This window comes from Fukomys damarensis, unplaced genomic scaffold (genome assembly GCF_012274545.1).
Source record: "Fukomys damarensis isolate Sample0158 unplaced genomic scaffold, DMR_v1.0_HiC HiC_scaffold_21, whole genome shotgun sequence".
Taxonomy (NCBI): Eukaryota; Metazoa; Chordata; class Mammalia; order Rodentia; family Bathyergidae; genus Fukomys; species Fukomys damarensis.
The window spans coordinates 8,052,000-8,076,419 of NW_022900933.1; the positions used below are offsets into that span (position 1 = coordinate 8,052,000).

Sequence of the window (24,420 nt, forward strand, 5' to 3'; positions counted from 1 at the left end):
TTGCTCTTCCGCTCCAAATTGATAGTGTGCGCGCCTTGGATAGTGGCACAGGCGCAGTAGCGCGATCCCCCTGGGCAGGCGCTAAGCACGTGGGTTGGGCTGTCCAGCTGCTGCGGAGTGCGCCTCGGGTTTCTCGGCGACCATCGTGGGCAGCGAACTAGTAAAGGCTATGGCGCCGGCAGGAATCCTGGACGGGAAGGTGGTCTCTGCGTAAGCACTTGTCAGTGTTGTTAATTGGTTTGGGGGCCGTCGGTGAGGACTCTGACCATGGTGTGCAGGGCCCCCAGACCCAGTTTTGCGGGAGGGACGCTTGCAGCAGGAATCAGGTCACCGGGGTGGAGAGGGAGGACATTGTCCAGTCCTGTAAGGGAATAGCGGTCTCCGTCAGCCGAAGAAAGAGGCCCAGGGCCCAATTTGTTTGTATTCGCACGTGGACTACCTGGTTACTGTGCCCTCTGGCATACGGTACTTCTGGGGCAAGTCGTGGCCTGACTGTGCTCCCGAAGTGCGGCTGCTGGAAGTTTTCCGTCAGGAGGTGAGTTAGCTGGGACCCGCTTGGAGCGCCGTCGAATGAACTCAGAAGTGCAGTCTGCACCCTTGCTCTGTGATTAGGGAGAGATCAGATTGTGACAAGACTTGACAAGGTTCATTGGTGACGAGGGGCTCCTTCCATTCCGTAGCTCTTCCCTTTACACCAAAGCCTGACTTTTCCTTTCTCTTAAATCTAGTGCTTCTGTCTAGCAGCCATCTCTTTATCCTGATCCTGGCGTTATTTTTCAGTTTGGTTTGTGGGTCCTGACAATCCACACTTCGTTTGACCTCTGCTTGTTCTACCCGTGCAGATTTGAATGTTTAACTAGTGGTTGTGGTTGCTAAATTTATCCCCAGTAAATAACACCTTACGTTTGTTGTGTGTGCGCGCGCTCTCTTTCTCTCTATTGAACCCGAGACCTTGTGCGCAACCGCTGGTTTTTACTTCTGGTTTTTGTCTGGAGGCGGTTTGGGGCCGGGGTGGGGATGAGGGTTGAAGGAGGAGAGGAGGATACATTCTGTGTTTACTGAGGTTGCTCTTAGGACCTTGGCGTCACCCCTTATTCAGTACCTGCTGTGACTGGCAACAGTAATTGGACTGTAATCCCTAACTTTGTAAGTAGAGGGATTTTTTGTTTCTGTTTTTGTTTTTTGGTGTTTCGAGACAGGGTCTCGATATGTAGTTCAACATATATAGACAAATCCTGTAGACAATTTGTAGACAAATCCTGTTCACATCCTATTATATACAATCATGGAGCAAAGTTGAGGTTTGTTTTGTTTTGCTTTTTGAGACACGATTTCACTATATAGCCCAGGCTGGCCTTGAACTCATGACAATCCTCCTGCCTCAGCCTCCTCAGTGCTAGGAATACAGGCATGCGCTGCAACACTGCCAGCCTATCTCCCTTTGGAAGTAACACCACCCCTAGTTTCTCCTTTCAAGGTAGTTTTGAGGTCAAAGCCTGAATCTGACAAGTAGGGGAGGACTGAGGATTAGAAACAAGCATCCTTTTTAGATATGTATTTATTCCCTTTTCCAGCAGGTATCTGTGCGAATCCTCTGTGTCAGGCATTCTTCAAATCCACGAGAGTGAATAAAGCAGCTCCCCGAGTTTGTGCACTGATGGGTAGGGATATGGTAACATTGGTAAAACAATTTGAGCTGCTGAGGAGCATCAGTGAGAAAACAAGAGCAGAGAAGAGGGAATGGGGTTTCCGTGGCCCTGGGACTGCAGTTTGTACAACCGGCCTGCAGCAGACCTGAAGGAGCTGGGGTGTGCCTGCACCGGCATGTTGTGGGGAAGAGGACTCTGGACCTCTGACCTCCGCAGTGGATAAATAGCTGCCTGGGGTCAGGAGGGAAGGCTTGACGTCTATGGAAAGCTGACTGTGAGCGGCTGAAATGCTCTGTGGGGAGGTCTGCCCTGCGCATGGCAGCAGAGATTATAGAAAAGAGGGAGGACACCTATTGGGAGAACCACCCTGCTCGGGTTTTTAGATGAAAAAGCATAATTCCTTCATATGTGTGCCCTTCAGAGTGGCGGTGCATTCTTGCGTGGTTAGTTTGGGTTTCCCTTTCCTTTGTTTGCTATAGTTAGGCCTGCTCCTTCCATGAAGGGCATTTTTAAAAATTATTTCTAAGACTGGTTGTGAAAAGACAGATGGTTGGTCACTTGGCAGACAAGAGTAGGTTCCCTGGGTTTTGTTGCTTTGAACTCACAATCCTTCAGGCTCCCAAGCACTGGGACGATCGGCATGTGCCACCACGCCTGCCTAGGTTATCTCTTTATGCCTTCGCTTTCTCACCTGTATGCTGAAGTAGTAAAGACACCTACCTTGTAAGGTTGTTAGAATTAAGCAGATGCACCTCTAGCCACAGTTGCCGTGTGTTCTCATTCTCTGCACTGACTCCCTACAGGCCCAGTCAGACTGCCTGTTGTGAGAGCCCACCGAGCTAAAGTGACTCCATGTTGGCCGGCTAATGAGCCCAGAGATTGTTGTTTCCCCCTCCCCTCATCACACAACAGGGAAACTGCTTAAACTGCAAAAACCTTCTTGCGCTAATTGCAAGCCTGCCCAGGAACAGATGGTATGTTAAAGGTGACCATAAAACACTGCCCTGTGAGATAAGTGTAAGATAAGTACTTGTAAGTAGAAGATAAGTGTAAGATGAGTGAATGTGTTTGAAGTTTCTCCCCCTAGTACCTGTGAGAAAACCCTGACCTACGTTTGAACTTTCTATTTTTGAAAAATCCTATAAAACCTCTGCACAATGCTGTAAGGAGGCTTCACTTCTCTTAGGAAGTGGAGTCCGCACGTGTGAAATAAACTTCTTTCGGTTTTAGCTGCGTCCCGGTATTTGGTGTTCTCTCACTGGCTTGGTATATATAACACCTGTAATATTTCTTCTAATTTATCTGTCTGTAATAGTACCATAGCCAAGGAAGGGTCTTTTTGACTACTGGATTAACATTAGTAAGCTTTTATTCATCATATAGATGAAAGGCCCCTATGACCTATTGTGCTTAAAAAGATACACCTAGGGCGGGGGATTTAGCTAAGTCAAGTGCAAGGTCTCAAATTCAATCCCTGATAACCAAAAAAAAAAAAAAAAAAAAAAAAAAAAAAAAAAAAAAAAAAATAAAAAAAAAAAAAAAAAGGAAAAAAAAAAAAAAAAGATACATCAATAATGAAAAGCAAAGTGCAGGTCTCTAAAAAGGTACATGGCACCGCGTGTGTTGACACATACCTATCATTCTAGTTACTTGAGAAATTGAAGCAGGAGGATCAAAGTTCAAGGCCAGTGTAAGCAACAAAGTGAGACCCAGTCTATAAGTCAGTAAATGAATAAATAAGTAAATGAACAAAGATTTTTGAAAAAAAAAATTTTTTTTGAGACAGGGTATTATGTGGCTCGGCTGGCCTTGAACTCATTATGTAGCCCAGGCTGGCCTTGAACTCTCAGCAGTCCTCCTGCCTCAGCCTCCCAAGTGCTGGGACAATAGGTGTGTGCTATAATTATAGCTGGCAGGCACACTGGCAACAGCTCTCCAACACCTGGCCAACATTTTTGAAAAATTAGATGGAACCTTGAAGATCTAGCAGGCTTGGCTCTGGGAACTTATCCAGGAGAGCAGCTGGGAGGTCCTGAAAGGTGGGACCTTCTGTTAAGTCCTAAAGAGACCACCCAGCAGGCCGTTGGGCACGTGTCATAGCTAGAGTGAGGCAGAGTCCACAGCCGGCAGCGACTGCAGTGAATCGTGATAGAGGGCCGGTCCACAGGGAAGCGTTGCCTTTGTCCATCGGGAGAATTACAATCAGGCAGTTTGAGCGGCCGTGTGTGAAGCACCTTCTGGGAAAGGAGCTTGTCGGTCTGGCCTAGCGTGCAGAAGGGTCCCTGGCTCTTAGGGAAAGGGCCCTCCTCTTATCCTCAGAGCAGAGTTAAGCAGCAAGGACTGCTTGTGCGGCCTTGGGAAGCCAGATGGCATCAGCCTCCCCTGCGGTGGTGTACTACGGGGAAGGTGGAGCCGTCTGCATGCTGCTGTGCGATGGCTGTAGTCTGACATCTGACCCCGGTGAAGAACCCTTGCCTCTGCACTGTGCACTGGTGCCTTGCAAGTCTGTTATCTTTGTTGTTTAAAACAGGATCTCACTCTGTAGCCCAGGCTGGCCTCGAACTCAAAGCGATCTGTCTGCCTCAGCTTCCCAGAGTGATGGGGTTAGAGGCATGGGCCACCACACTAGCAAACCTGTTATTTTGAGGAGTGGGTGGCTGATGGTACCTCGGTCAGGATTCCCAGATGTGCCGAGATTTGCCCAGCAGTTCCAGTGCTGAAGCGCAGCAGTGCGTTTTCCTTCCTTCCCAAGGGCTGGTCTCTTGCTAGCTAAGTGGAATTGCAGAGTCTTCTTCCCGCCCCCAGGAGGCACCCTGAGTTGTGAGGCTTTTCTCAGTTACTGTCTGGACTTGCTCCTCCTAGTGGACAGGCTTAGGCTCCCGTGTTGCTCTGGAGATGCTGTGGTTAGGTAATTCTAGAGCTGGCAGGCGCACTGGCAGCAGCTCTCCCTTGTTGGCATATAGCTGGGCACAGCTTCCTAGATCCTCATACTCAGAGCCACCCTCTCTCTCGATACTGGCAGAAAGGAGGTAACAAAACAGTTGCTGAAAAACCAAATGTTTTGTTTGACTTGCAGAATTATTTTTAAAAATTACATTACTTCTCAGCACATTTATGTCTGTAATTATAAAAATCTGGATGCCTGAGTTTTTTGAGGGAAATAGGAAGTTTAGCAACATCGTACTCTGTGTTCTTAGCATTGCCAATTTGTGAGATCTGAGTAGATTGCACCACGCAGACCCTTGCCTGAGTTGCAGAGGTGGAATCCTAACACCCTGGGTTGGTGCAGTCAGCTCTTCTCTTTGTGACCCTCCTGTAATTAATTTATAATCACCTTTTCAATCTATATTATATAAAGCCTTTTTTGACCAATTCAGCCTGTTTTCCTGGCTGCATTGATTCCCCTCTATCAGTGGTTGGGGGCAGTTTTTCCTTCCTTCTCAGAACATTAGGATGTCTGGAGACCACTGTTCACAGGAGGGGAGGAGAGCGGTCCTGCTAGTAACAGCTAGGGACAGAAGCTGCGAAGTGGCTAAGCCTCCCCCGGTGCCTGGACAGCATCCCACAGGGACAAGCGATCTGGTCTAAATGTTGGGAGCGCTGAGGCTGAAAAACCCTGAGCCAGATGCTTAAAATAAGTGGTTATTGTGCTGCTGTGCATGTGGGTTATCGGTGATCTTTACTCTCTGGGAAGATTCTTTAAGAATTTATACCTAATTTTCCTTTCCTGTCAGGCAGTTTACTTTTCCTGCCCTAGGTCTTTGAAAGAGTTTAGTGGGAATTGTCTGGAAGAACTTTACATTATGAATTTTCAAAGAAGTATAATATAATTTCTTTGTATTAAGCTTTCAAATATGTATTTGAGCTGGGCGTGGTGGCGCACACCTGTAATCCCAGCACTCAGGAGGCTGAGGCAGGAGGATCGCTGTGAGTTCAAGACCAGCCTGGGCTACATAGTGAGTTCCAGGGCAGTCTCAACTACATAGTGAGACCCTGTCTCAAAAACAAACAAACAAAAAAACCCAAATATGTATTTGAGGTACTTGTCGAGTTTAATAAATATGAACTAAATTTTAATTTTTACTGTAAATATTTTTTCTCATAGAAGAGAAAATATTATTGTTTGACTTTTATTTACTGATATAACCTTTTTGCTATATTAGTCATATGTGAAAACAGACCTTTTTCAACAAGAAGATAGGAATTTGAAATATATATAGTTTTTAAAACACTAGGTGGCCTCACAGTCACAATTATTTTTACAAGGAAGCACATATTAAGTTTCTTTAAAAATTTAAAGTACTTTTTAGCAGTATAAAGTTACAGTGAACAAATGAAACAGAGGAATGAATGAATGAGCAGAGTAGGGTAGAGCACATGAAACATTTGTGTTGTACTGTGCTGTTAAAATCTTGTAAGAACACTCTACTCCTCGGAGAGAGAAAAAATGTGTGTCCTTAATTAGAAAAGGTCCTAAATGTTATTAGTTAATATGTTTATTTTTTGTTTGTTTTGTTTTTTTGAGACAAGGTGTCTCTCTATAGTTCACACCGGCCTGAACTCTCTGTAGCCCAGGCTGGCCCCAGACTCCCAGCAATCCTGCTGTCCCAGCTCCCCTAGTGCTGGGATTACAGGAGTGTGCCACCTTACCAAGCTCCTTGTTTTTTATTTTGAGACAGGGTCTGGCTAAGTTGCCCAGACTGGCTTTGAACTTTCAATCTTCCTTCCTTAGCCTCCAAAGTAGCAGGTATTAAAGGTATGTGCCGCATGGTCAGCACTAAGGGCATTTTCTTTGTACAATTTCTTGGCGCTGGTGACTGAACCTGAGGCCTGCCATATGCTAAACGTGTTCCATTGCTAAGCTTACATTCTCAGCCCTTGTGTGGACTTTTTGAGAATTATTTAAGAATTACTATATCCTTGCATATGCTACGTCTCCGTATTTTTGTTGTCTAATGGAAATGTGGTTTTCATCCTGTATATTTCTTATCCATGTAGCTAAATACTTTTTGCTGACTCTCTTGCCTATCATGTGGCTTCTGTTGAAATGTCCATGTGAGATTGATTATATTTTAGAACTACTTTTTCCCTGTCATAAAATGTCAAAGATTTGAACTTGAGCCATCATGTGAAACCGATGGAATTGGTAATGGATTTTCTAAAGAATATTTTATCGGTGTATCTGTCTGTCTGTCTATCTGGTTTTTTTTGAGATACGGTCTTGCTATGCAGTTCAGGCTGGCCTTGAATGCACTGTGTAGGCCAGGCTGGTCTCAAACTTCTGGCAATCCTTCTGTCTCAGCCTCCCACATGCTGGGATTACAGATGTGCACCACCATGCCCAGCATGGCCTCAAATTCTTAGTCATCTTCCTGCCTTAGCCTCCTGAGTTGCTGGGATTGCATTTGTGCATCCCCAAGCCTGGCTGTCGAGAAAAGGTGTATAAGACTGGGCCAAAGAGATGACTGGTGACTATTGCGTATAAGGCTATAAGTATGATTCTTCAAGGTTAATGCAGTTCTATAGGGATAATACCTTTCACTTCTATTGACTCAGCTATTTTACAGTTGTATATGGGAGGTTAACTTGGACAAAACTGCTAGTAATACAAATGACTTCTGTCCACGGAGATTCAAGACAATTTTATCAACAACAAAAGACAATTTTAACAAATATAAATGATTCCCACCTTGATTTTTTTCTCCTTAGAGAAAAAGATGACCCTAAACATTATACTTTATTGCAGTTTCTCAGCCGTAGGTACTATTAACATATGGGCAAGATAATCCTTTGTATTTGGTGGTGGGCAGTGCCCTGTGTAGTGGAGGCGTTCCATTGCATCCCTGGTCTGTACCCACTAGATGCCCCTGGCAACTTAGTGAAAACCGCCCCTGTGTCTGCTGAAGTTTGCTTTTTATGTCGTGTCTAGATGGCTATGATTATTTCACTAGCGTCTCTGTCAGAACCAGAAGGACCAGTGGTACAGTGGCCCTTATCTCTCATTGATATTTGTCCTGATTCCTTTGAGGTATGTCTTCCCTTAGATTGTGCAGTGGTGTGGGGTCTGAGGTGTGTAATGCTAGTATCCTGGGACCCCTGAGTGCTTCTTCTTCTCCTCATTGGGCCTGCTTTGCCCAGAGTCCTTACCTGGAGGGCCGAATTCCTGGCAATGGAAAGAATGTGAAGCATCTGAACTCAAAGAAGATCTGATGATCTAGAAGATTTTAATGATTAGGAAGTTGTTCTGTTACAATGTTCAAGCTTTTTGGAAATTATGAGCTATAAAAATTGAAAGGCTTCCTACCATGTAATTCATCACAGCTTCTTGATCCTAAAAATGACCACAGACAAGGGAGTGTTCACTTTTCTTCTCCATGTTTCTCTATACTGGTTTTTAAGTGTCAGTCATAGCTGATCCTTGGCTTTCATTTTACTTTTCATTTTAAGGGGGTTTTTTTGGTTTTGTTTTTTTGTTTGTTTGTTTGTTTTTTGGTACTGGGGATCTAACTCGGGTCCTTGCGCTTGCAAGGCAGGCCACCAAACTGCTGAGCTAAATCCCTGGCCCCATCATTTTAAGTTTTAAGTTGGTGCCCAACCCAGAAAATGGAAACGGTAAAATGTTTTAAGGGGCTTATGCAACTATCTTGACTTTTCTCCTGCTTAGCAGAGCAGAAATCTTTCCACCTACTGCTCCACTGTTCTGGACAGTCCAGTTCTTGTGGTTTACGAACATTTAAAAACATGTCTGATTTCTATTTTGGTCACGTTGTATGAAAGAACCTAAACAAATCCTTCTAACTGGAAGGGCATCCCAAGGGGGCTCCAGAAACTATTCTGCTCCTCAGGAAAAGTTTGGGTCAATGTAATTGGTTTCCAGCTATCTTTCCTCCCCCCTTCCCTCTCTCCCTCCCTTCCTTTCTCTTTTTTTAAAAAATTGCGAATTTAAACTAATTTAAATGATAGCATACAAATATGTTCTTAACCTACTGAGCTAAAACAGCATTTTCTACCTGTACCACCTGTGGCACTGTGGTTCTGCAGCTTGGACCTGCTGGGTATAGGAATTATTTTTATTTGTCTCTAGACTCTCTGCTTTAAGTCTCAAATGCTCCCTTATTCCAGAATCTTTGTACAATTTGGTAAATAAAATCACTCTACCAGCATGAAATCTTCTGTGTGCGGTAGAATATTCGCAGTTGGCCATCTTTCCGTCTCTTTTGCACAGCCTCACAAAGCTCAGAGTCATCTGTATGTGGTCCTGGTATTTTCTCTGTGCTTCATGTCAGTGTATCCATCTCAGCCACTTTGTACCACGCACACTGGAATCCACTGTTGTCTCTGGCCTGGAGTTGGTAGTTACAGTAATTTTTTGTGGGGGTCCCTGATTTTTACCTCTCCTGCAATCTGCTCCCATCAGCAACCAGTACAAACCTTTACAAATATAGGTCTGATCAAGTCAGCCCTGTTCAAAACCCTCTAATAGTTTCCTGTCACCTTTGGAATAAAGGACCGTCTTACTTGTTCTGGTTACTGTGTGCAGTTAGACCTCACCTGTCCCTTCGGGACTGCTGTACTTGCCTGTCTGCCTTTTGGCCCTGGGCAGCTGCAGGACTCCTCCGAGCCTGTTTCTGCCCCTCTGAATGAAAGCTGCGCCTGCCTGGCTTACCTCTCAAGGTGACTGAGAGCCTTGGATGTGTTTTGACTGCTGTTTCTGATTGTCTTTCTGCTCCCTTTGAACCATTTTTATGTTGTAAAATTACTTCCTAGCTTTTATTTGGGTTGGGGTGAGTTTGAGTCCTCGTAGCGCTTTGATTGACAGACACAGACTTTCTGCTTCTTGACCTGTTTGTGACTTAGTTCTGAAAGTGCTGTGTGTTGATAAAATGGAGGGAAGGGAGCAGGAAAAGGAGAGGGGTGACTGGGAGCTTGGCTTTCCTAAGGGCCTTCCCCAGCTTCCAGGACGCATCTAATTGTCATTCAGGGGAGACAGCAAAGGCTGGAACTGCTGGGGAGCAAAAACTCCACAGCTCCAGCATCTGCCCGAATTTCTGGTTCTTTTGTTTTGGAGTTAGACCTGTGTCCTCTGTCCAGGTCAAATCCTAGTTAAAAAAATTCAACTGCTGACTGATTCTTCTTTTGAACTATATCATTTAAAATGTGAGGAATGGAGCTGGGAGTAACCCAAGTAGAATGAGGGAAGAGGTGCTTGTGAATGTTCATGTTTATTTGTAAATTAGTGTGATTAAGGTGGGTAAGACAAAGAAAGGTAAATGACACAATTAGCTGTCCAAGAGAGACAAATCCTGTTCACATCCTATTATATCCCATAAGGGGCAAGGTTGAGGTATTTTTTGTTTTGTTGTGAGACAGTCAGTCCCACTATGTGGTTCAGGCTCACCTTGACTTGATTTTTTTTTTTTGGTATGGGGATCAAACTCAGTACCTTGTGCTTTGTGAAGCAGTTGGTGGCACCAGGAGGCTCCACTGAGCTAAATCCCCAGCCAGGCTAGCCTTGAGCTCACTACGTGTGGCCCAGGCTGACCTCAAACTCCTGGTGATTCTCATGCCTCAGCTAGCTACTTTGAATAGTTATTTACAATGTAATTTACTTGATTTCCCACCACACTAAGAAGTTATATGTTGATAAATTGATTATTTTAGTTTGATAGGAGATTAGTTATATACATTTTAACCTTGTATTAATTTTTTTGGTGAGAAAAATTCTTTTATAATTTAGCATATAACTTGTAAGTTCATGTCAAAGTTGGAAAGGAATTCACTGATTTAGTATTCCGCCTTATGTGAACACCCTGTGGTCACCCTGCGGTACTAGGATAGGTTGAGCAAAAGGTGTGAGCTTGAGGTCTTCCCTACACGAGTTTTTTACAACAGCACCTGGAGAATGGAAATACTGCCAGGCATTGTGGCACACACCGGTAATCGATCTCAGCACTCAGGAGGCTGAGGCAGCAGGATTGCTGTGAGTTCAAGGCCAGCCTTGGTTACGTAGTGAGTCAAGGTCAGTTTGAACTATACAGTGAGATCTTGTCTCAAAAATGGAAATACTGAAAACGACAAGGACCGGTGACTTCTAGAAGTATTGTCCAGGTTTTCATTTATTCACTGTATGATTTTGAATACCACCAGCTGTTTTATTTCATTGGAATGCTGGGGATTGAACCCGGGGCCTTGAGCAGGCCAGGCAGCTGCTCTCCCACTGAGCTACATCCCCAGCTCAACTATTGCACTTTAAGTGGACTCCCACATCCACGGCCTGTGCAGTATCAGCAGGGTCAGAAGAGATCCATGTCAACTGAGGCCTAGAAAATGGATGGGCAGATTATAACACATATTATACCAAATGTTATCCATTTACTGAAGGTATTTTTATTTTTTATTTTTATTAGTATTTTTTTGGTACCAGGAATCGAACTCAGGACCTTGTGCTTGCAAGGCAGGTGCAATGCCACTGATCTAAATCCCTGGCCCTAGTGAAGGCATTTTTAATATGAAAGAGAAATATGTCTAGTAATCCATATCACTCAGTTATTCTTGTATCATGATCTGTTAATGCTAGCCTTTCCTTTTTCTCCAGGCAAATAAGGGAGAGACTGAAGAATCAAGTGGCTCAGATGAAAGAGCAAGTACCTGGCTTTGCACCAGGCCTGGCGATTTTACAGGTATGATGATATTGCTGTTAACATCCTCCTTACTCAGTCTTGCAATAGCAGTTCAGACATTCAAGGAATAAGCAGTTCAGACCTCTACTTCCTTTTTTTTCCCCCATGGTACCGGGGATCAGACACAGGAATTTGCACTTGTGAGGCAGGCATGGCACCACTGAGCTAAATCCCCCTCCTTATTTTTGCTTTTGTGAAACCTCACACCTCTTCGTTTTTTCTTTATAAGGTGTCCCTCTTCAGCTCAATTTCCAATACTCATTTGTCCCGGTCCCCCTGCTCTTATCTGCTGATTCCCTTTTGCTAGGCCAATCACTTTTAGCCTTTGGTCTTTGTAGGACCCTTTATACTCAACATTTGGAACTTCAAGGAACTTTCTTTATATGGACTTAGGTATCAATATTTACTTTATTGGAAATGAAAGCCCAAGTTTTAAAAAAATATTCATTAAAAAATACCAGTAGGGGCCAGGGATTTAGCTCAGTGGTTCTGCCGCCTTCCTCGCAAGCGCAAGGACCTGTGTTCAATCCCCAGTACCAAAAAAAAAACAAAAAAACAAACCAGTAGGAAGGGTATTATGGGGAAAGAACTTTTGCACAGTAAAATTTAGTAAGAGGGGTATTATTTTGTGTGTGTTACATAACTTGGCACCACCTGGTGTAAGGGAGGAGCTGGGCTCCCCCTTGCCGCTGCATTCAGTCTCTTCAGAGTATTGGGCCTCCTATAGATACATAGTTGTCAAGGTTTTAATAGTCCCAGATAATTGTGGATCTTTTTCTTTGTTACTGCATCAGGACTCAAAAAGTAGCTTGAAAGGTTAGTTGCATTGTCCAATCTGAAACTCTTAGTGAGCTTTCATACTTTGTTTCATCCTTTCCTATTTTGTTATATGAAAATGCTACAGTTGAAATGGATATTTACCAAGGGGTAGTTTTGTTACCTCCTTCATTTCTCATTTGGGAAATAATGATTCACTGAATCATGCAGATCTTCCATATGTTAATACATTTTGTTACACGGTATAAAAAACCATAGTCGGTAATTAATATCACCAAGGAGCTTAGCAGAAAAATCCTGAGAGAAGCTGTCAAGCTCACAGAGGTGGATTAGAGCTTCTAATATTTGCTTGAAAATTTAAGGTTTTTATTTGTTTGGTGCTGAGGGTTGAATCTAGGGCCTTGCACCTGCTAAGCCCTGCTCTACCGCTGAGCTATACCCCCAGCCTAGAAATTTTACTGGCAACAGAGGCAGTTAGTTGTTTTCCTTCGAGTATCAGGCTCATTTTATTCATTTTTTTGAGAAAATATTTGCCAAATACTTAAACTTAATCCTTGTTTGTCAGTTGTTCTTTCAAGAAGAGTTGGTGTTCCATAGAAAAATACATGTAGTTCAGCTGGCAAGGCCAAAAAACCCACAATCACATTTCCAAGTGACAGCCACTGTGCATCCGTGGGCAGCAGGCGTGCTCTGTACTCATGGAGATTACTGAAAGGACATGTACTCACCGGTTGAGATTTAATAAAATCAGTCATTTGTATTGCTTCCTCATAAGGTGGGCATGGTGGGGCACAACTGTAATCCCAGTGCTCAGGAGGCTGAGGCAGGAGGATTGCTGCAAATTAGAGGCCAACCTGGGCTACACTGTGAGTTCAAAGGCAGCCTGAATCACATAGCGAGATCCTGCCTCTAAAAAAGAAAGAAAGAAAGAAAAAAAAATATATATGTATAAGTCATATTGCTTTTTCAAGGGCCTTCTTAAACTGGAATCTGTGTGGCAGTGAAGGATACTTTGGTGACTAGTGTGGACTGGTGCCTTTGTCTTGACTTCACGCTGTCACCAAGCTGTCTTACCCACCGTTATTTTGTACTCCTGGTATAGAAGTCAACCCATTGAAAAAGGCTGACAACATCATAGTAGTACTTGAAAGTTGTCAGAATCAAAATGGAGTCGCCTGTATAAAACCCTGACAAACAGAGTCAGAGAAGGCCAGGACAGGAGAGTCCTCAGGTTTGCCTGGTAAGAACTGTCACCATAGAGTCCTGGGAAAAGGACTCATTCATTGTTGATGGGGCTGTAAGTTAGTGTAGTCATTGTGGAGAACAGTATAGCAGTTCCTCCAAGAATGGGTGAGCTACACTTTGAGAATCCCTGGCCTGGGAATTTCATCTGGCAGGCCGGTAGCTCCCACATCTAAATCCCTTCTGAATTTCGGTCTCTTGATTTCTGGAACACCACTCTTTGCCCTACCTTCTCTGGTCTCCTGTGACACTTCTTGTCTCCCTGATACCTAATCACGTGACTGTTTTAGGACTCAGCCCTCAGATCTTTTCTGGAAGTGACCTCACTCAACCGTGTAGCTTCGTGAAGGGACACTTCCAAATTTAGGCCTCCTCTATCCAGAGTTTCTTTCCTGAGCTCCAGAGTCACCCAGTAGGGAGGCATTCAGCAGATAGATACTTGTTTGGGCAGATACAAATTTGTTTGAAGGACTGATTCAAACAGGAAATTTGTGGGGCCAGGGATTTGGCTCAGTGGTTCCGCTGCAAGGGAGCAAGTTTGATCCCCGGTACCAAAAAAAAAAAAAACCCCACCAGGAAACTCGCAGCTTCATTTGAAACTCCTTTCAGAAGTGCAGCTTCCTAGCCTTGTGCTCTTTCCATGTGCCAGTCTCCATACATCTTTAACTCCTTGTTAGGTTTTATCAAGATATTCAGAATGAATGGAACTTAAATATCATTTTCCCTTGCTGTCTTTGAGGCCTTGCTGAGGAAAAAGGAACACAAGGCCTGGGTTTCAGTTCCTGTTGTGTTCTCTGCTGTGGTGGGTTTTCCTTTCTTTGCAGATTACTAAGAATCAAAGGTGTGTATTGTGGATGTATACTTATTACATTTGGAGAGTAGTTATTTCTTGGCTTATTCTTGCAAATTGTTTGCTATAAAAAAGAAAGAAAAAGTCATAGGCAAGAAATCTGTTTCTGAGCTGAGGATTTAGCTCATTGGTTCTGTCGCCTGCCTCGCGCGCACAGGGACCAGAGTTCAATCCCTGGTCCCGCCCCCGCAAAAAAGAAATCTGTTTCTGAGGTGGGAGTGTAGCTCAATGCTGGAACACTTGCCTAGAATGTGTGAGACTCTGGGCTTGAACCCTAACACTGCAAAACAAACAAACTAAATAACTAGATAAATGAAATCCGTGCTTAACAAAAATTTTTAAAATGAGGCCATTGTTTTGAACTAAGTACCTTCACTGCGACCCAGCAGACCCATGTAAAAACCAAAATGGAGTCACCAGTGCTAAAGACCTGTGTCATCAACTGAGACTGTTTATCTGACTTTTGAGCAATCAGATTCGAAAGCGCATAGACAGATTTCCAAAACAGGGCAGTTTGAGTTGGCATGAGAGTAAAGCTTCCTCTGTGAAAACGGGTAACCTGTTGTAACCCAGTTTTAACCAGTGAACTATTTGTTTTTCTGACTCCCTGTGCCCACCTTACAAAGAAAAGAACTTTGACCTATGTGCTTTTATTTTTTTAATCCTACTTTGGCTTTGTTGTGTCTCCAAAAGTTATGCTACTCATTCATTGAAATGCTAGTTCTAGCTTATAGAATGCAGTGTTCCCTGATTCTGGAATTACAAATAAAGCCAGTTAAAGTCTTTGGGAGGAATTTTTTATTTATTATCTTTTCTTTTGTTTTTTATTTTGCTGTGCAGTCCAGGCTGGCCTGGAATTTGTGATCCTCCTGTCTCAGCCTTCCAAGTGCTGGGATTGCAGACATGCACCATCTTTTTTTGTATTTCCTCACTTTTAAGACTGACTTTCAGAATCAGCTTTAATTTTACTGATTACAGTGTTTTTATTATTTATAAACACTGTTCCACAGCCCATCTCTTATGCCCTCATAATAAAATAGTGGTTTACTGTTCCAATCTTGTACTTTGGCACCAGAGTCAACATTTTTCTGTGCTATGAGGCTTACATAATATGTTGTGGTCGCATCTCCTCTCTTTAGACCTGTTCCGTCCTAGTGCCGGCACTGCCGTCTTCCTGCACACCCATTCTAGAAGCCTGATGTCATCAGGTCAGGATTTCTGCCCCTTTACTTCCCACAGGGCAGTTGCGCTGTGGAGTCTGCTTTTCATTAGCTCTTGGAATCAGTTCTTTCCTCTTCATTCCTGTCGCCCCCATCCTGGTGCCTCTGTAGTCACCTGCTCCCTGGTTCTAGATCTCTTTTGTTGACACCTCCTCCCTGTCCTTTTGACCTTTGAAGCAGCCCTGTTAAAATTGAGGTCTGGGGCTGGGGGTGAAGCTCAGTGGTAGAGTACCAGCCTAGCCTCTGTGAGGCCCTGGGTTCCATCCCCAGCACCACAAAACAAAACAATCCCCCAAATCTGACTACAGTTCACCCAGCTACACCCACTTTATTGAAGAAATAGCAGCACTTCTTGGAGCTGTAGAGTGTTGGCTTTAGTTCAAATGGCCTGTGTATTTGTAATTGCATTTGTAGTTGTTCTAATTGTTACACTATCCCTACAACGTGAGAACCCTTTACTGGTGCACATAGATCTCATGTAGCTTGCCCAACACCAGTCAGGAAATGGACCGATTCTGAGACCAGAACCCAGCTCTGGCCTCAAAATCCATGTGTTTTCCCTTTGTTTTGTTTTTTTTATTATTTTTTTTTTAATTCTTTGGTTGTTTGTTTTGTTCTGTTTTAATTCCTTGCTATTACATTCAAGGACATTCATGATCCAGCCCAAGAATATACTTTAAAATTGGGGAAAACAATTTTTAACTGAGCTAACTTTCCACATAACTGAATACTGTATTGTATAAATACATAAATATAATACCATATTTATACAAAGTTGAGTTAACTTTTCAAAAGAGTTAGAAATGAGGTTGTATTTTCATCCCTTAGTACATAAAACATCTTAGTTATTAAAATGTAATAGCTAATCTGTGTTTACTACCAGGAATTATCACAGTGCTTTCTTTATTCAGTAACTCACTTAAATCTCACAAAACATGGACAAAATCAATAAAAGTAATGTATTCAACTGACCTAAATACCTACAAAAGTTCTTGAAATGGAAAGAAAATGAGTAGAGCAATATCTAAGATATTTTATGATATAAAACAGGGATGCTCAAACATCAGCCCATGTCCAAATGCTACTAAGATGTCAAAGATTTAAAAAGTAGCAACAGGAGCTAATCATAATGGTGCATGCCTGTAATCCCAGCACTCAGGAGGCTGAGGCAGGAGGATCACTGTGAGTTCGAGACCAGCCTGGGCTATGTAGTGAGTTCTGGGCCAGTCTCGACTACAAAGTGAGACCCTGTCTCAAAAATAAATAAATAAATAATAAAAAGTAGCAACAGTTGTGACCTGGGGTGTGACCCACAAAGACTAAGATACACCATTTTAGTCTGGCCCTTTACAGAAACAGTTTGAGGGCTCCTGGTGTTAACTAATTAAATAGAGTAAAACCCTAACCTATTCTGGAATAGGATTTTTTTTGGGGGGGGGGATGATATAATATTTAGCCACTTTGAACAAAGATTTACATTCCAGATAATAAAATGCTTTAGTAGTGTTCTTGATAAACTGTATTGGGATTGAGATTTGTACGCCTGTCTTCCAACCACCCACTTGACTGCCAGTCAAGAATCTGATTTTCTTTAACATTCTTGTATCCAATCTGTCTGGGATTGTGTAACCATTTTTTTCCTGTAAAATGCCTAGGGTTGGGGGCGTAGGTCTGTGGTAGAGCCCTTGCCTAGGAAGTGTGAGGCCCTGGCTTCCATCCCCAGCACTGGCACTGCGTAAAAGGCCTCTTCTGGTTTTCTTGAAGTACAAGTGAGTCCATAAAACTGAGATCTACATGTAGAAGGGACAGCTAACGCTGCGACTTGGGCCGTGCGCCTGAGAACTGAGGGCAGCGTCTAGTAGCAGCCGAGTCTAAAATACCATGGTGAAGGGCGGCCTTTCCACTCGGTCCCATTCTGAGGATCCAGCCAAGCTTCAGTGCTTTATCTTTCGTGTTTCCCTCTGCATTTCTGGGAGAAACTAGCTTGTCTTTTCTGTGGCCGGGGGTTTAGCTCAGTGGTTCCGCCACCTGCCTCACAAATGGAAGGTCCCCTGGTACCAAAAAAAAAAAAAAAAAAAACAGATATCCTCTACTTCCTCTTTCTTTCCCTCCCCACTACCCTTCTCTTGCAATTGGGTTTTGCTCTACTGTACAGGCTGGCCTTGGACTCCTGGGCACAAGTCATCCTGCCTCAGCCTCTTGAGTAGTTGGGACTATAGCTGGGTGCTATTGCTCTGTTTCACTTTTTCTTTTCTTCAACCTTTTTCGCTGGGACTCAGCTAAGTCTTGTTGGGGGCAGCTGAGTATCACCTATGTTCACATCCCCCTTCTGCCCTGACAGCCTCCTTTTTCTCCTGAACAAGTTCTCTGAAACAAGAGTGGCACTCTCAGACATTCCTTTTGATCACAACAGAAATCACAGAAACTTTTCTGTACACTTTGCCATTTCCTGGTTGTCTGATTTGCATGTATTTATTATTCTAGGTTGGCGACAGAGATGATTCCAATCTTTATATAAATGTGAAGCGGAAGGCTGCCGAAGAGGTAAAGCCTAGAACAGCTGCTGTCAGCCTCCCCACCTTCACCCCAGGTCCTGTCTGTGGTTCTTTATGCTGCTCCCATAAAACTTTCACCGTCCAGCATACTTTTATCTGTCTTGCAAATGACCTAGTGCTTCATCCTCTGCTTGCCCTTGAATGTTTTCTGGCCCATGATTTCTTACTTCCCAAAGACCAGGAATAGCAGGCATAAAATTGTGGTGAGCACAGAGGGGACAGCAAGTGAACGATACACGGGTTCAGGGTGGGATGATAACTGACTAGCACTCCTGGTTTGTTTGAGTCGTGTCCGTAAAAGAAGTGGGCCCGTATCTCAAGTTCTGTTGCCGTTTACCTGTTTGAAATGTTCACTTTTGCAGATTGGGATCAAAGCCACTCACATTAAATTACCAAGATCAGCCACAGAATCTGAGGTGAGCCCTTATGAATCAGTTGACTGAAAACAGGGCAGCTGAAGTACTTTTCTGTTTGGTTTAGTGAAACTTGAGAGCTGAGAGTCATTTTGTGTACATAAGACCTCCAGGTAATTATTCTTCAGACTTCACCACCAAGAAGTCCTTGAAAACCATTAGAGTAAGTAGTGCAGTCCTAGGGATAAACATTTGGTCCTCAGCATCTGATTACAGTACCCTTTGCTTCCAGGCCACCTGTGGTGTTATTAAAACTGCTTCTTGGGGGCTGGGTACCGTGGCACACACTTGTAATCCTAGCACTCTGGGAGGCCCAGGCAGGAGGATTGCCAATATGAGTCCAGCCTGGGCAATTTAGCAACTTAGCAAGACCCAGCCTCAAAAAAAAACAAAAAACAAAAACAAACAAAAAACAATGGGGGTGTTGGGGATATAGCTCAGTATGGAGGCCCTGTATTCAATCCTTACTACCACACACACACACACACACACACACACACACAAAGCAGCAGCAACAAAAAAAACCAAAAGCAAAACCCTGATCCTGGACCTAGGGTTGGGGGCGTAGGTCTGTGGTAGAGCCCTTGCCTAGGAAGTGTGAGGCCCTGGCTTCCATCCCCAGCACTGGCACTGCGTAAAAGGCCTCTTCTGGTTTTCTTGAAGTACAAGTGAGTCCATAAAACCGAGATCTACATGTAGAAGGGACAGCTGACGCTGTGACTTGGGCCGTGCGCCTGAATTATGTTTGATTTTAAAACCAAGTACGAATTCCATTTATATAATGTGTTTATGCATAGAACAGATCAATGGTGACTATAAAAAGCAGAACTACGGGTTAACTGGAAAGGACGGGAGGGAAAAGGAGCTTTGGAGGTTGTGAGAAAGTTCTGTACCTGTACTGTGCAATCTGGTGGCCTCCAGCCCCATTTTCCTATTTAAATTTAATTATACAGGAGCAGGGGAAAGGGAAGAAGGAAAAGGAAAAAACGGATACAAAGACTTTGTAAATAGGGAGGGGTAGAAGAGTTGAAGGGAGGGCAGGAAAGTGGGGAAAAATAAGAATCAAGGGATACATCATATAAAGGTGCAAATTCCCAGTGATGAATGCCATATTATATTCTTAAAATGTACCAATAAGCTTAATGAAAAAAATTAATTATAATGAGGTAAAATTAAAAATTCAGCTCCTTGGGTTCCCCAGCCACATTTCAAGTGCTCAGTAGCTGCTGTTGGACTATAAGGTGTGAACTAGAAGGCCTTTCTCACCATGGCAAGGACTGCTGGGCATTGCTGCTCCATATCTTCTTTTAGAAGGTTGTAACCTGGGTCTTGCTGTTGCAATAGTAAGTTACTAAAGTTCTCAGCTCACTTCTTGATGGATTTCTTACCAAACACCTGGGAGATACAGTCTGTTTAAAAGTATAGCTTCTCTCAGCATTTAGGGAGAGGTAGATGCTGAGAGAGCCCAGGCAGGAGGATTGCCAATATGAGTCCAGCCTGGGCAATTTAGCAACTTAGCAAGACCCAGCCTCAAAAAAAAACAAAAAACAAAAACAAACAAAAAACAATGGGGGTGTTGGGGATATAGCTCAGTATGGAGGCCCTGTATTCAATCCTTACTACCACACACACACACACACACACACACACACACAAAACAGCAGCAACAAAAAAAACCAAAAGCAAAACCCTGATCCTGGACCTAGGGTTGGGGGCGTAGGTCTGTGGTAGAGCCCTTGCCTAGGAAGTGTGAGGCCCTGGCTTCCATCCCCAGCACTGGCACTGCGTAAAAGGCCTCTTCTGGTTTTCTTGAAGTACAAGTGAGTCCATAAAACCGAGATCTACATGTAGAAGGGACAGCTGACGCTGTGACTTGGGCCGTGCGCCTGAATTATGTTTGATTTTAAAACCAAGTACGAATTCCATTTATATAATGTGTTTATGCATAGAACAGATCAATGGTGACTATAAAAAGCAGAACTACGGGTTAACTGGAAAGGACGGGAGGGAAAAGGAGCTTTGGAGGTTGTGAGAAAGTTCTGTACCTGTACTGTGCAATCTGGTGGCCTCCAGCCCCATTTTCCTATTTAAATTTAATTATACAGGAGCAGGGGAAAGGGAAGAAGGAAAAGGAAAAAACGGATACAAAGACTTTGTAAATAGGGAGGGGTAGAAGAGTTGAAGGGAGGGCAGGAAAGTGGGGAAAAATAAGAATCAAGGGATACATCATATAAAGGTACAAATTCCCAGTGATGAATGCCATATTATATTCTTAAAATGTACCAATAAGCTTAATGAAAAAAATTAATTATAATGAGGTAAAATTAAAAATTCAGCTCCTTGGGTTCCCCAGCCACATTTCAAGTGCTCAGTAGCTGCTGTTGGACTATAAGGTGTGAACTAGAAGGCCTTTCTCACCATGGCAAGGACTGCTGGGCATTGCTGCTCCATATCTTCTTTTAGAAGGTTGTAACCTGGGTCTTGCTGTTGCAATAGTAAGTTACTAAAGTTCTCAGCTCACTTCTTGATGGATTTCTTACCAAACACCTGGGAGATACAGTCTGTTTAAAAGTATAGCTTCTCTCAGCATTTAGGGAGAGGTAGATGCTGAGAGAACTCTTATTAAGCTCTTGGGGGAAGTGGGATAACTTGATGTTTGCTTTGTGTTTTTTGTTTGTTCGTTATTTGTTTTGTTTTTTGAGGTAGAGTCTCACTAGGCAGTTCACGCTGTCCTTGAACTCGCTATGTAGCCCCGGCTGAACTTGTACTCACGACAATCCTCCTGCCTCAGCCTCCTGAGTCCTGGGATTATGTGCCCAGCTTGATGTTTGCTCTGGAAAGTGTTTCTCTACTTTTTGATTTCTGTGCAGTGTACAGATTATATGTGGTCTTACTTTTAGGTGTTAAAGCATATCATATCTTTGAATGAAGACTCCACTGTACATGGATTCATCGTACAGCTGCCTTTAGATTCGGAGACTCCCATTAACACTGAGGCAGTTATCAATGCTGTTGCTCCTGAAAAGGATGTGGACGGGTGAGCGTGACTTAGGGCCCTGCAGTGCACTGCACGGTTCCATCTGTTATCCGTTTCTGTTTTGGACACACGTCATATTTGTTTCTGAAAAACAAAGATACCTTTATTTTCTTCTTATTTTTATCACTTCTGGTATTTTAGATTGACTAGCATCAATGCTGGAAAACTTGCTCGTGGTGATCTGAATGACTGTTTCATTCCTTGTACACCCAAAGGATGCTTGGAACTCATCAAACAGACAGGTAAAGACAAAGCAGCCCGCAGGAGAGCAGCACTTCTTGTGCAAGTCCAGAGAAAGTGTCCTGTGGGCCCTAAGTGGGCCCTGTCCACTAGGGACTCTACCTCAATTCCCAGTTTTTCTTGACAACCCTACGAAGTAGGAGCTGTCATCGTTCGACAGCTAAGAAAACATCAGAACCAAGATTTGAACTCTGGGTTATTTGAGTTTGAAGCAGTTTATTTTTATGGGGGGTAAAAAGTCCTCTATATGGTAATAAGAATTCAGAGATGATGTAAGGATAAAAAGTAAAAATTCCCCGTCCTGGAACCAGCACCAAGGCTCCAGAGGCTCCAAGTCCAGACAGATGGCTGGCAGCAGAGCTCTCCAACAGTTGGCCATGTTGCCTCATTACAGAGTAGGATTTCAGTATGAATACTTTTAGCAGAGGTTATTTTTGCAGGAAAATGGGTTGATTTCAAAAGAAGTAGGTCAGAAGTTTCAAGTGGAAAATTTGACCAATATAAGTGAAAATTTTGTGTAGTTGTCAAGAAAAGGTCAAGCTATAGCCTTTAGATAGCTCTTACAGTTCAGTCCTACAGCTGAATTTATATTGTTCAGCATATTAAGCAAACAGTGTATTACAACTTTAAAAAACAAATCCCCTGTAACCCCAGTTACTCAGGAGATTGAGGCAGGACAATCACAAATTTGAGGCCAGCTAGGACAAGTTAGTGAGACTCTGGCTCAAAACAAACAGGCAAACAAATCCCATAAGCTGCAGCAGCTATAAGTGTCCCACTGTGTGTGTGTGTGTGTGTGTGTGTGTGTGTGTGTGTGTGTGTGGCGTCCACACTAAACTACATCCCCAGGCTTTTTGAGATGGTCTTGCTCAGTTGCCCAAGCTGGGCTTAAATTTGTGATCCTCTTGCCTTATCCTCTCAGAGTGATGGGATTAAAATGCTACTGTGCTTAGTTCCCACTTCCTCTTACTGATAATAAAGCTTCTGTTTGTCCTAAGGCAGCTTCAGGTCTTTGGTGAATCCTGACAAGTACACTAAAGTATTGCTTATTTATTTATTTTGTGGTGTTGGTGTTAAACCCAGGACCTCTTGCATACTTGACTAGTGCTCTGTTACTAAGCCACATTCCAAACCAAGTGCTTTTTCAGCACTTCACACTTTGAACTTTTATTCCTAGATGATCATGACAGTAACATTATATAAGAGCTGATACTTTCCTAATAAAATTAATTTTAAGCAAGAAGCATAATTTACTCTGGAACCCCTTCTCACAAGGGTCCACAACCTCCAGCCTTGACTGGGTGCTGCTTTCTGTTAGGGTACATTCTTAGGCTCCTAGTGACCCCAAGAAGGTGAAGCTTTGTTCCTTCTAATCGTCATGGGATTGGATTTTATTGGCCAGGGGTGGGCCAGGGATTTAGCTCAGTGGTTTCGCTGCCTGCCTCTCAAGCACAAGGTCCCAAGTTTGATCCCCCAGTACCCCCCCAAAAAAACCCCCAAAACTTAAATACATTTATTGGCCAGGGGATAATAAGTAGGGCCATTTTCTACTAATGAGTACTCCCACAAATCTGTTGAGTAGAGTAGAAGTCAGTCCTTAAAAGGACATCATTTTGTTGCCAAAGTGTGTGTGTGCTGAGTAAGCAAAAAGAAAGCTTTCCACTACAGCCCATTTTCCCTGCAAATCACCCTATGGATCAGGCCCTAAGCCGAAAGTGAAATTTAGATGAGGAACCACATAAATAAATTTGCTAAAGTTGAAAAGAATTTATGATACTAATCTAATTTTCTTCATTTCTCTCCACCTCATTTCGATACCCTAGTTGTTATAACTGTTTTTCCTGTGATAACTTCTTATATGTGGCTCTTTAGCTGGACGTCAGAGTTTCTTTTTTGAGTGTAGGATTTCTTCCCACTCCCCTATGACTCAGTGAATGGATCTTGGCCTCAGATCCACAGCAAGAAGGACAGTGTACAGTTCCAATCAGTAGCTGAAGCCCTAGAACTGAGTATTGCCAAAGAAGGAGTATTTTTATGGAACTGTGTCTAGTGCTGAGACCCTGCTTTTGTGCATTTCTTATCTCAGTTTTCCATTGGGTGCAATGCAAAGGAGGGTGGCTGCTGCCTCCCAGCTCTGATGCAAGCTGGCTTTTCTCGCAGGGGTACAGATTGCCGGAAGTCATGCTGTGGTGGTCGGACGCAGTAAGATAGTGGGTGCCCCGATGCATGACTTGCTGCTGTGGAACAATGCCACGGTGACCACCTGCCATTCCAAGTCTGCCCATCTGGACAAGGAGGTAGGAGGCCCGGAAGACAGTAGGTTGTGTGTGGTGGGCATGTGTGCGTATACACATCACCCTCGTTATTCCACTTAACCCTATTATTACACTGCCATGTTTCTCGTTTTATAAGATGAAAAACCAAATTCAAATTACGAACTTGCCCAAGTTTATACTTGTCTTGTGGCAGACAGAATTAGCAGTACAGGCTCCGGGTTTGGCCCTGGTGTCCAGATCCTAAATGTCTTACGTACTTTTTCCATTGCTGAGACAAAATACCCAACACCCAAAGTTAAAGAAGAAAAGGATTATTTAGCACACAGTTAGCACACAGTTTGTAGAAGTTTCAGTCCATAATCATCTGGCTCCAAGGCAGGGTGGCATCACAGAGAAAGTTCATAGTGGGCAGAAGGTAGTAAAGCAACAAGGCCAAGGACTAGACAAGCCTCATTCTGTCCCTTATATTGTATCCAGACTA

The 24,420-nt window shown here is 43.4% G+C and overlaps 1 protein-coding gene across 2 annotated transcripts in view; it reads left to right on the forward strand.

Annotated features, from left to right (window-relative positions):
• Positions 1-14: 14 nt before the first annotated feature.
• Positions 15-24,420, forward strand: part of Mthfd1 (methylenetetrahydrofolate dehydrogenase, cyclohydrolase and formyltetrahydrofolate synthetase 1) — a 59,245-nt gene continuing 34,839 nt past the window's right edge. The window contains exons 1-7 of one of the 2 annotated variants that reach the window (XM_010603005.3): positions 15-210; positions 11,245-11,329; positions 17,903-17,962; positions 18,336-18,389; positions 21,287-21,423; positions 21,565-21,665; positions 23,824-23,960. In XM_010603005.3, coding sequence (XP_010601307.1) covers positions 170-210; positions 11,245-11,329; positions 17,903-17,962; positions 18,336-18,389; positions 21,287-21,423; positions 21,565-21,665; positions 23,824-23,960 — 615 coding nt within the window. In that variant the 5' untranslated portion in view covers positions 15-169. Of the gene's footprint in view, positions 221-11,244; positions 11,330-17,902; positions 17,963-18,335; positions 18,390-21,286; positions 21,424-21,564; positions 21,666-23,823; positions 23,961-24,420 lie in introns of both variants that reach the window. The other variant, XM_010603006.3, reaches the window with a different exon arrangement.